This window comes from Platalea leucorodia (genome assembly GCF_965183815.1).
Source record: "Platalea leucorodia genome assembly, chromosome: 12".
NCBI classification, from domain to species: domain Eukaryota; kingdom Metazoa; phylum Chordata; class Aves; order Pelecaniformes; family Threskiornithidae; genus Platalea; species Platalea leucorodia.
The window spans coordinates 8569815-8580695 of NC_138834.1; the positions used below are offsets into that span (position 1 = coordinate 8569815).

The 10881-nt window shown below is 62.2% G+C and overlaps 2 protein-coding genes across 2 annotated transcripts; one reads left to right on the forward strand and one right to left on the reverse strand.

The window, feature by feature from the left end:
• Nucleotides 1-5: 5 nt before the first annotated feature.
• Nucleotides 6-2562, forward strand: ISCU (iron-sulfur cluster assembly enzyme). Its single transcript, XM_082324655.1, has 5 exons — nucleotides 6-383; nucleotides 461-574; nucleotides 833-943; nucleotides 1550-1628; nucleotides 2011-2562. Exons 1-5 carry the CDS (start codon nucleotides 297-299, stop codon nucleotides 2106-2108), a joined length of 489 nt encoding a protein of 162 aa, XP_082180781.1. The 5' UTR covers nucleotides 6-296; the 3' UTR covers nucleotides 2109-2562.
• Nucleotides 2563-4590: 2028 nt separating this feature from the next.
• TMEM119 (transmembrane protein 119) lies at nucleotides 4591-8056 on the reverse strand. The gene is made up of 2 exons (XM_082324705.1): nucleotides 7982-8056; nucleotides 4591-6078 (listed from the first exon to the last, which is right to left on the reverse strand). The coding sequence occupies exon 2, from the start codon at nucleotides 6050-6052 to the stop codon at nucleotides 5297-5299; it is 756 nt and encodes a 251-aa protein (XP_082180831.1). The 5' UTR covers nucleotides 6053-6078; nucleotides 7982-8056; the 3' UTR covers nucleotides 4591-5296.
• Nucleotides 8057-10881: the final 2825 nt, after the last annotated feature.

The window sequence follows — 10881 nt, forward strand, 5'->3', positions numbered from 1 at the left end:
GCCCGCCCGCCATATTGAGTGTGGCCGCCGCGGCCGGCACATGCGCCGGGTGTCGCGATAAACACGGCGTCGTGATTGGAAGCAGCGTTTAGTGATCGTTTTAGCGACAGCGCGGGGTTTTTTTCCCCGCAGGCGGCCTTCAGCGCTCGCCCCCTTTGCACCGCGTCCCGCACCGCGCTCGGGGTAAAACCTGGGCGCGCGGCGGCGCCAGGCCTGAGGCAGCGCGGGGGCGTGGCCGTCCCGCGCGAGGTTATAAAAGGGCGGCGCGGGCGCGCCGCCCCCCCGCCAGGCTCAAGATGGCGGCGCTGAGGGCGGCGGGGGCGGCCCTGCTGCGGCCGGGGCGCGGGGGGGCGGCGGTGGCCAGGCTGGGCTACCACAAGAAGGTGAGGGGCGAGGGGCGGTGGGGTGGCGGTGGGGACGCAGACACGCGGTGGGTGTTGGTGACGCGGTGGCCCGGCAGGTGGTGGATCACTACGAGAACCCGCGCAACGTCGGCTCCCTCGACCGTAACGCCAAGAACGTGGGCACCGGCCTGGTGGGTGCTCCGGCCTGCGGCGACGTCATGAAGCTGCAGGTGACCTTGGGGACACGCTGGCAGCGGGGGAGGGGGTCGCCTGGGGCTGCTGCCAGGCCCAAACCTGCCCCCTTCCCCTCAGGGGTGCAGTGCGGCCTTCCCTCGCCCCCCCGCCGCCCTGAAGTGTCCCCCGGGGCCCGGGCAGGCCCTGTCCCACTCCCGAGTGGGAGCCAGGGCCCTGCCTGGGCCTGAGAGGGTGGCTCTGGGGCGCCCGGTGGATCCCAGACGGCCGCTGAGGTGCCACTGACGCTCTCGCAGGTGGAAGTGGACGAGAACGGGAAGATCGTCGACGCCCGTTTCAAAACCTTTGGCTGCGGGTCGGCGATCGCGTCGAGTTCGCTGGCGACAGAGTGGGTCAAAGGGAAAACGGTAAGGGCTCCCGCCGGAGTCAGAGGTGACACCGCGGAAAGCTTTCAGAGCTTCCGGCCTGCTTGCGTTCTCTGTTGGGACCGCGTAGGAAACAGTGTCCGGGGAATCCCAGCGCTGACTTCGTGCAGTGTGGTACAGTAGCTTAGCAAGCAGCGACTGCCAGCCCTGCTAGTGGTCTGACTTCTAGAGCAATAGTTAACTTTTCCAAGAATCTCCATTAATCTGCAGGGACGTACTTTGTGTCTTAGGCAGAAAGCAAAACCACACTGATCATGATTTCTGAGAGAAAGTTTAGTTACGGAGTGTCTTTATACTTTTTTTCTGCCGGATAAGAAATGCATTTCTAAGTCGTGGTAAAAGGTAAGCACAGAACAGTCCCCCCAGTGGCACTTAGTCTGTAACGCTGGTATGCCTTGGTTCATTCCTGCCGCTGCTCAGTCTGAAACGTTCCTTAATTCCGACATCCCTCACTGCCCCTGGCAGTCGAGATGTTCTTCCGTGTGGATTCTGTTGGCTCTGGAGCCTTAAAGCGCTCTGACAGCAAACGCCTTTGTAGCCTGTATTGTACCTCACGCAACCGGTCACTGGACACTAACTGCCTTTCAGGTTGACGAAGCGTTGAAAATCAAGAACACGGATATCGCTAAAGAACTCTGCCTTCCTCCAGTCAAACTGCACTGCTCTAGTAAGTAAAGGACCACACGGTGAAAGTTCAAACACAAACTTGTCTTTGAGAGGGAGACTTCTGGGAATAGCGCAGATGCTTCTGAACGTTGTTTTCTAAATAAAGTTTCTGCACAAGGAACAGCTAAGGTTGGCCCACAAGAGAAACTTGCTTACGTTCAGATTTCAGGGTTATTTTAAGAGTCTTCAGATCTCTCTCAGCTTTTGGACTCTCTAGCTCAGCAGACTGATAATAAGCGTTCAGTTTCTGACAGTCTGCTTCTGAGATGCCGACGGGCGCTACCTGCAGTGGTGCTCACTGCTGGCTGCTCTTGGTTTTTACGGCGTTTTTTGTTCTAAATGACTTTGTTGTCCTTGAAATACTTGTCTTGTTTTGTTTGTAGTGTTGGCTGAAGACGCAATCAAGGCTGCCTTGGCTGATTACAAGTTAAAGCAGGATCCAAACAAAGAAGAGTCAGAGAAGAAAGCAAACAATGCCTAAACGGACTGTAACGCTTGTTCTCATTCCACTTAAATTTGCAGTGCAATTATTCTAGCTATTAGTAGGATCCTGCGCACTACTAAATGAAGCTGTAAGATACGCACAACGTACGCACACCGTCTCACTGTTCGTGTGTGTACAGCCACTCTCACAGTGCTTGCACGACTGGGATGTGGGTATTTCAGCAGCCGGTGTCCCGTCACGACTGTATTTGAAATGTTAGAATGAAAACTGCTCAGCTGCAGAGAACTCAGTGGCTTCTCTCTGGAGAGAAAAATCCTGCTGTTCCGGTACTGGAAGGGCTGCACTTTTTTGGAAGATGTATAGTTTTGCCTAATATTTTACAGAATTTAGCGGGGAAACGTTGCCTTGGTCTTTATGTAAGAACTGCAGATGAGTCTGTGTATCGGTGCGGTATACAAACGTGGGGCGGCGCGTCTGCCCGCAAACTACAGCTGTGTCGGAGTTTCATTTGGCAATCCGTGTGCGAGTTCCTGCTCCCCGGGGAGGCGGGAGGCTCCGGCGGGCTCTAGGGGGCACTGGCCAGCTGGGTGCTGGGTGCCACCGCTCCGGGGAGCGCGGACCCAGATCCTGTCACGTCTAACGCTTGTGGGTTCTTGTTTTTGAAGCTCCCATTAGAGGAACAATCTTAATTTTGGCGTGTCTTGTGTAAGGAGTCAACCCTTGGCTCGGCCAAGTACGCCGTTAAAAGAGCGTAAGCGCACCATCGGGTTCGAGCCCCGGAGGGGAGGAGGGCAGCTGGGGCGCAGCGCTGAGGGGAGGCTGCCGGGGGAGCGGGGGTCGGGCCGTGCCCCCCGGGACGATGCCCCCGCGGGGCGCGGTTCAGCTGCGCTGTGCCCGAGGGGTGGGTCGCGGGGAGAGCGTGGGCGATCTCAGCCGCTCGAGGGTGCGCAGGCTGAGCGTGCGAGCCGGCTCCCCGGGAGCTGGGGGCACACCAGTGCTGGAAAATGAAATGTTCTGTGGTGATCTGGCACGGCTTAGCCTCTGCTCCGGGCCACCGTGCCCTCCTCTGCCTTCTGGTGGTTGCTCTTTTCCAGGGGAGCATTCCCATAGATTTCCAAAACAAACAGAAAACACATTTGAAAACTTTCCCTGCTCTTAAGATTTTAAACCACCCAAGAAACCTTACTTTCCTTTTTTCGTACCTAAGGTGTTTTTAAAAACATTAAAAACCACATTTAAAAATAAGTGGCTCGTTCTGATGTGTCTGTCCACAACGTTTTTATTTTTTTCTTAAATGCAGAGCAGGCCCCGTGTTGCCGCTGTGGTTTGTTCCTCACAAGACCGCTCTGGCGGTACCTCAGCTTGGCACCATCCCGCCTGCCGGACGCTGGCCCTCCGCACAGCCCCTGTCTGCTGCAGCGAGGAATGCGCCTCGCTCCCTGGGAACAGTCCTGCGGTTTCCCAGTTAAAAAAAAAAAAAATCAGGGAAACTTCAGACGCCCACTTTGGGGCAGAACGGGCTCGTTGGGCTCGCGAGAGCCCCTTGACAAAGTGCGAGAGGGGAAATAAAAGCCAGCGCGCCCTTCCGAGGGGAAAGGTGGTCACGGTGCAGGGACGTGGGGACGCATCCCTGCCTGCCCCGGGGCTGGGGTGAAATGCGGGGTTAGGGGGATGTGGGGCTGCAGGGATATGGGGACGTGCAGGTGCAGGGACATGGGAGTGCACGGATGCAAGGATATGGGATTGCAGGGATATGGGGATTTGCAGATGCAGGGACGTGGGAGTGCAGGGATGCAGGGATATGGGATTGCAGGGATATGGGGACGTGCAGATGCAGGGACGTGGGAATGCACGGATGCAGGGATATGGGGCTGCAGGGATATGGGGACATGCAGATGCAGGGACGTGGGAGTGCACGGATGCAGGGATATGGGATTGCAGGGATATGGGGACGTGCAGATGCAGGGACGTGGGAATGCACGGATGCAGGGATGTGGGAATGTGCAGGGACATGGGAGTGCATGGATGCAGGGATACGGGGATGTGTTGCCTCTTTTGCCTTCCAGGTTTGCCTGCCATCCCCGCCGGGCGCAGCTGCGTCCCGGTGCTGGTGTGCGGCAGCACCGCAGCCCCCCCGCCCTCGGCTGCGGGCCGCAAGATAAAAGTTTCCCAGAAACGGCGTGTTGACGCACAGATTTTTTGAGCGATAAGCGCGTTCCCCCAGCTCCCGGGGTTTCACCCACACAGATGATAGCCCTCACCCCGAAGCACGGCCAGGCCGGCTGCGCCTGCCGGGCACTGGGGGCACGTGTGGACCCTGCGGGGCTGAGGCCAAAACCAGCTGCGCCCCAACATAGCACGATGCTGCGAGGGCTCTGAAGGCCTGGGGAGCAAACAGATAGAGGGAGCAAACAGACAGAGGGAGCGGGCCTTGGCCGCCCCGCACGCTGCAGAGACACACAGGAGAGGAGGTCTGCGTAGGAAACGTCTTTATTACTAGCTGAAGGGGTTAAGAAAATAAGGCAAAAGTCCAGCTGGGCTCTGGGCTGCCCTTGGGTCAGGCTTTGGGGCAGAAAAATGAAAGAAAAATGAAAGGACAGGTCCTTGCCACTAAATCCTCTTCCTGCTCCCCTTAGCTGGGCAAGGATGGCCAAGGTTGTCCCGTTGTCATTTCCTCCATGGTCACAGCGCTCAGCGAAGCCAGCCCGCCGTGCCTCGGGTCACGTCGAGCCCCCGACCCGCTCCCCTCGGAGCGGGGTGGCTGCACAGACCCCCCCGGCCGCGGTGCCATGCCTCTGCCCGGAGGACGCAGCTCCCGGCCAGGCGCCCAGCAGGGACCAGGATGCTGCTAATGAGTAAAATTATATTTGGGAGAAAGCTGGCGGTGTGTGGCGGAGGGCGAGGGGCGGAGCTGGAGCTGGGAGGGGTGCACCCACACAGTGCCTGGGGATGGGAAAAGCCCCTTGGACAGCAGGAGGCATGGGGCTGGCGGCACTCCAGCACTGCCCAAAACCACCATCTGCCAAAAAAACCCATGGCTTTGCCACAGCGTCCCGCCGGTGAAAGGGTCGGTGGGCTCGGGGGGGAGCGGGGGGGACTTCATCGGGGCTTCCTCGAGCCGCCACGTACGTATGGAGCAACAAACCATCAGGTCCATCGCGTGTCCGCGGGGCGTCCCCCCGAGCCGGCGGCTCCTCGGGCTCACCCGGGACCGAGTCCCTGCCCTAGATGCTGGGGGGGGCCGGGGAGCCGTCCTGGGCTGCGCTGGGGGCCCCTTCGCCCCCTGCTCCTGTTACACCCGCCGCTTCGTCGGTGCCTGGATTTTGGGGAGGGGGCTCAGCGGGTTGCTCGTCACCTAACTTTTTGCTTCCTTCCTCCTCCTCCTCGGGGGGAGGTTTCTGCTCTCCCTGGGCCCCGTTGGCCAGTGGTGCCTTGTGGGGGGATTTGAGGTTCTGGGCAGCGGCGAGGATGTCTGCCTGCAGCTGCCGGTTGCTGTCGAGGGGCTCCTCGGCGCCGGGGTCGGGGGCTTTCTCGGGCACCTCACTGAAAGCCCGGGGTCCCCCTGCCTTGTCCCGCTGGTCCACGTACTTCTTCTTGGGGAAGGAGGAGGGGTAGTAGGCGGACGCCTTGTGCTTCTGCCGGACGATGACGGCGGCGCAGATGATGAAGAGGAAGACGAAGGCCAGCGAGCCCACCACCACCGCCAGCAGCATGTACTCCTTGAAGAAGTCCACCAGCCCGTCCAGCACGCTGCCCGGCGCCGAGCTGTTGGTGACTGTGGTCCCCGCCACGTCCCCCGCTGTCGGGCCGGTCCCCGGCGTCACGCGGCGGACGGGTGGCGTGGCCGAGACCTCCTCACCGTCCCCGCTACCCCCGCCGTCGGGCAGCACCGCGGTGTGCCGGGGCGCAGCTGAGCGTGCTGGGGCCACCGCCAGCAGCAGCAGCAGCAGCCACGCGCCCATCGCCAGCCGCACCGCCATCTCCCCTGGGGCTCGTGCACGACGGCCTGCAGGATGCAGAGGGGAGGGTGAAACATTAACACCCCGATGGAACGAGATCCCCGAGCCCTGCCCCAAGCGAAACCCCATGGTGCGCCCACCCCAAGCCCTGTGTGTGGCTCTGGCACGGAGGGACAAGTACAAGCGTCGACCCACCGATGGTTAGCTGGGGCGCTTGCTTATTCACCCAGATGAATTTCCTTAAGAAAAGCAAAACGCAGCTCTGGTTTCCTCGCCCCGACGCTGAGCAAGGGTCTGCGTTTGTTTTGCAACGGCACACTGTAAAAATAGATGGAAAACAGCTGAATCGAATTGCTCAAGCCTGGGGGATGCTGCGTGCACGGCGAGGGGACTGGGGCCGCTGCCAACAGCCAGCTTCAGACAACGGTCATTTGGCTGATTAGAAAATTCCTGAAAAATTGAGGTTTCCAGTGGAAACTTTGACACAGGCGACGCTGCAGATGGGCCAGCCCCCGGCGCGAGCGGCATTTCCCAACCGCTTGTCCCGGCACGGACCGTTGCAAACGATTCCCAGCTTGAGCGCAGCTAAAAATAGGTTGGCGGCAGGATTTCACCCCAGTGCCACTGCGGTGCTGGGACAGGGCGCGGGACCACCCAGAGCCTTTGCAAAGGAGCAGCCCTGGAGCTGGGGTGCAGTGAACAGGGGGTCCCAGCTGCCCGAGCATCCCCAGTGAAGGGTGGAGGCCAGCTCCGTCCCCTCGCCGTGCCGCACTCCTCTGTGCTGGATGGGGCTGGATCTGCCCCGTGCCGGCAGCCACAGCCCATGGTGTGTCGTAGGACATGGGACGAGTGTTTCCCATCCCCGCACGCAGCTCAGAGTGTTGAGCTGGGGCAAGCTCCCAGCCAGGCTCTGCACCCCTGTGGGGTTTGGGAGAGGGGTGCAACCATCCCCAGCACCTCGTGGCGTATCCCCGGGGGACAGCAGCGTGTTTCGGCTGCGCCGCACTGTGCAACACCATCGAGCCGTTCCCAGAGCTCTCCCCTCTGCACAGCCCCACGGGAAGGTCACGCAAACCAGCTCCCTGGGTCCGTTGGCGGGGACCACCCGGGACAATTCCCCCAACCTCAGGCGCCCCATATCCCAACCCACCTCCCATTTTCCCCCCAAACAAACCCAACCCGGCAAGCACTGCAAACCGGGAGGGACTCCAGCAGCGGGACTTGGCTTTCAGGCTCCTTCCTGGCTGCAAAATCTGGTTTGCATTAAACCAGAGCACACAAATGGCGGCAGAGGCGGGAGGCACCCCCGGACCCCTGAACCCCCAACCCAGTGGCGTCGCCACTGCCGTGGGCTCTGGGCTCGCTGCAGTAATGGTGGCGCTGCCAGGACAAGGGTTTTTGGGGGGCTGGGACAAGCCCCTCCATCGTCCCCCTCAGCTGCCTTCACTGCAGCGAGGGGCCCCTTGGCTGCAGCAGGGAGAAGGGTCCCTGGGAAGGTGAAGGCATTGATTCGCCATTAGCAAGCAGAGCTGACAAGCAGCCATGGCCACGGAGGGGCTGACCGAAGCCCAAATCAGTGCCAAGAGCAGGGCCTGTCGCTGCAGCCAACACCAGCCCTCCATCCCCATCCCTATCTTCATCTCATCCCCATCCTTTCCCACCCCCAGACCCATGGCGCGTCCCCAGCTCCAGCTTGGCTGAACGCAGGCAAACCCCTCTCCGCTCCGCTCCGCTCCCCAAACACACAGGAAAGTCACGATTTTGATGTTGTCCAGGCGCAGCATCCATGCCCAGGCGCACGGCCGCACGGCCAGCTCCATCTCTCATCCTGCCACAGGCACTGTGCCCAGCCCTCGCCGCGGCACCCCTGGCCATGGGGCAGCCCGAGCCCCGCTAAGGAGCCACCCCAAGACTGGGGGGCCAGGCTGGCATTGCCAGCGGGATCCTCACCTTGCCTGCAGCCGCTGCGTCGGTGGGAGGGAGCCGGGAGGACGGGGTCTGTCCCACACACCTCGCCTCCTTGTGCCTCTTTCTGCTGCCTGCTGGGATGGAGCCTCCTCCTTCTCCTTCTCCTCCTCCTCCTCCTCCTCCTCCTTCTCCTCCTCCTGCGCCGCAGCCTCGGACCAGCTTGTTCTCATTAGGGCCGGTTTGGGGAGGGAGTGCAGGAGGCCGGCGAGGGGCAGGCAGCCCCCAGCCCCCTCCCAGCTGAAACCCAGCTGGGGGCTGGGGGGGCTTCCCAGCCTCTTGCTCCGCCAGCAAAGGGGGGAGCCCGGGTGCCCACCATCATCCTCTCAGCACCGCTGGAAGGGAATGCTTTTTTGGGGTCCAAGTGGGGAAGGGGGTCACAAGGGAGGTCTGTTGCAAGGATGTTTTTGCCCATAAGAATGGAGGTAAAACTCCATCCTGTGGCCATGTGGCTGAGCCACCGGGGTGGAACGGGGGTGCTGGCACCCCCAAATGCCTTCCAGTGATGCCATGCTGGGAGTAGGCACAGCTCCTACCCAGCTGCCTTTCACTGTGTGCTTGGGCCCCAGCACCCCAGCCCAGGGCTGGATCCTGCCCCTGTGCCCAGCCCGGCAAGCCCAAACCCGGCCATCCCACCAGGGCACAGGCACGAGCCAGTGGGGCATGGCCACCAAGGCCACGCAGCGCCCGGGGGCCGAGGGGGGTGGGGAGGGTGTCGGGCTCGGTGCCCTGGCATTATTGGAGGTTGGCCTTGTGGCACGGGGGCAGACAGGGCTTGGGACCCCCCCACCTTCATTTCAGGAGACCGTTTCCTAAACACCCCAGCCTGGAAATGCTCCAGCACAGGCACTTCTGTCTCGGGGTGCAGACAGGGATGCAGAAAACTACCCCTGCGGTTCCCCAGGCCCACGCAGCAGCGGTGGCCACACAGCTCCCCAGGGCACGGTCTCTGGATCGGGGGTCCGGGGACATCGCCTGGGCCCCCCTGCCCGGCATCGCTCTGCCCACCCTGCTGCGGTCCCCTCCGCCTCGGCTGGAGTTGCTCAAGAGGCTGCAGCCGGTGGGTGACCTCATCCTCTTGCTATTTGCCTCCGCACGCCTCCCCGGGGACCTGGCCAGATCCCCCCAAAAAAGCCATTGCCAGCGCCTGGGGACTGCGACCACCATGGGGCTGGGGGTGAAGGTGCCCCTTCCCATCGCCACGGGCACCGGGAAGCCAGAGGGGAACCGGCGCCATTTGGGTTTCTCCCGGCGTCGCTGAACGTAATCGCGGCTCCCAGAAATAACAGGTCCGTCCGTCTGTCTGCAGCCAGTGGCTCCATGCAGCTGCTGGAACGGCTTTTCCCGGCCTTAAGTGATCAGCCCTGAAATCTTAGAGGGGAAGGGGGAAAGGCGAGGGGAGGCCGAGGGGTGCGAGGGCGGCCGCGCTGCTGAGCCGAGCTGGCCTGGAGCAGTGCCAGCGGCATCCGGACTCGCTCCTGCAGCCCAGACGGGGATGGGGCTGCAATTCCCCCCTCCGTGCACCCACTGATGCCAGCGTCGGGCTGAGCCTCCTTGTCCAGGGTTCCCATCCCACCCTGGCCAGGGTCCCCATCCCTCCTTGTCCCCACCCTTCCCAAGCTGTGGTCCCCACTGCCTTCATCCAGGGTCCCTGTCTCTGCTCTGGGCCCTTCCCCGGGGCGGCGGAGGTGTGGGGATGGGCAGCCCCGGTGCCAGCGCACACTGGCCATTACGATGCCATTTTTGCCTGCGGCTGGGGAGGGCTCGGCCCCTCGGCGCTGGGCAGGGCTGTGCCGCCCGGGCCCCGCTTTGTAATTTGGGGCAGCTGGAACGTGGGGACACACAGGGCTCGGCTCTGCGGCACAGCCAGCCTGAGGTAACCTGCAATTTGAGACATTTCAGCCCTGTTCTGCTTGTAATTTGCTCTGTGGGGCTGTGCTTTGCTGTGCCAGCGAAATACCCAGAGGGGACTGATCCTGCGGAGCTGCACCGCGGCGTGCAGATCACCATGCACAGCACAGCCCCGTGCCACACACAGCCACCCACTCCCACTGCACGGCACAGAGGCTTGCCGGGGCGGTGTGCCCCGAGGATCCTGCCGTGACACCGGCTGGAGCCCGGGCGGCACCGCGGCCACGCGCGCTGGCTTCCTGCAGATTCCTCTGCCGTGAGCTGGGAGATGGCAGCCCGACAGGACCTCCTGACTATGCCAAATAGGGCGATTCCCGGCTCCTGGCAGCCAGCTCATGCTTCGGCGGTGGAGGAAAGTTTATCCTCGCTGCTCATCAGGCTCCCAGAACAGAGGCAGGGCAGGCACAGGGCTGGGCGAGAGCAGGAGCAATCCCTCCGACCTGCACCCACCCACGTTCTCAGGACCCACCAGCATCATCCTCGCCTAGGCCAGGGGCAGAGGCTGGATGAGCCACTGTGGGATGAAGCCAGATGATGGAAGCATCCCTTCGCCTCAGAGAGGTGGCATCACCCAGGAGCCCGTGGCCAGGGTGACCCATCCGGGGACCGGCCACCGCCGCCAGCTGCGGATCCCCTCGCCTGCTCTGACTCACCCATAAACATTTACATTTGCAGGAGGGAGCGGGGCCAGCGAGGCTGCTCGGCCCCAGATGGAAAATATCCGAAGCACAGCGCGAATGTAAACAGACGGCAGGGCCAGGGCGGCCGGGGTGCAGGTGAGCCGCTGCGCTGCCAACCCGCCCACGGGATGGCCGCCCCTGAAAGCAGCTTTTGAGGCAGCTGCGCACCCAGGGCTCAGCTCGGGATGGGGCGGCGCAGCGGTGCCTCGAGCGCGTGCCGAAACGCTTTGCTGCCCAAGTGTGCGCTGCAAACATCGAGGGAGGCGTAAGCTGCCCGGTGGGATGGGGATGGGG

What these genes read in the sequence shown, in the direction of transcription:
- ISCU (XM_082324655.1), top strand. Translation starts at nt 297, where the DNA reads ATGGCGGCGCTGAGGGCGGCGGGGGCGGCCCTGCTGCGGCCGGGGCGC. An exon ending in GGCTGGGCTACCACAAGAAG is followed by an intron (nt 384 to 460) that starts GTGAGGGGCGAG and finishes GTGGCCCGGCAG; the next exon opens with GTGGTGGATCACTACGAGAA. An exon ending in GCGACGTCATGAAGCTGCAG is followed by an intron (nt 575 to 832) that starts GTGACCTTGGGG and finishes ACGCTCTCGCAG; the next exon opens with GTGGAAGTGGACGAGAACGG.
- TMEM119 (XM_082324705.1), bottom strand. Translation starts at nt 6,052, where the DNA reads ATGGCGGTGCGGCTGGCGATGGGCGCGTGGCTGCTGCTGCTGCTGCTG.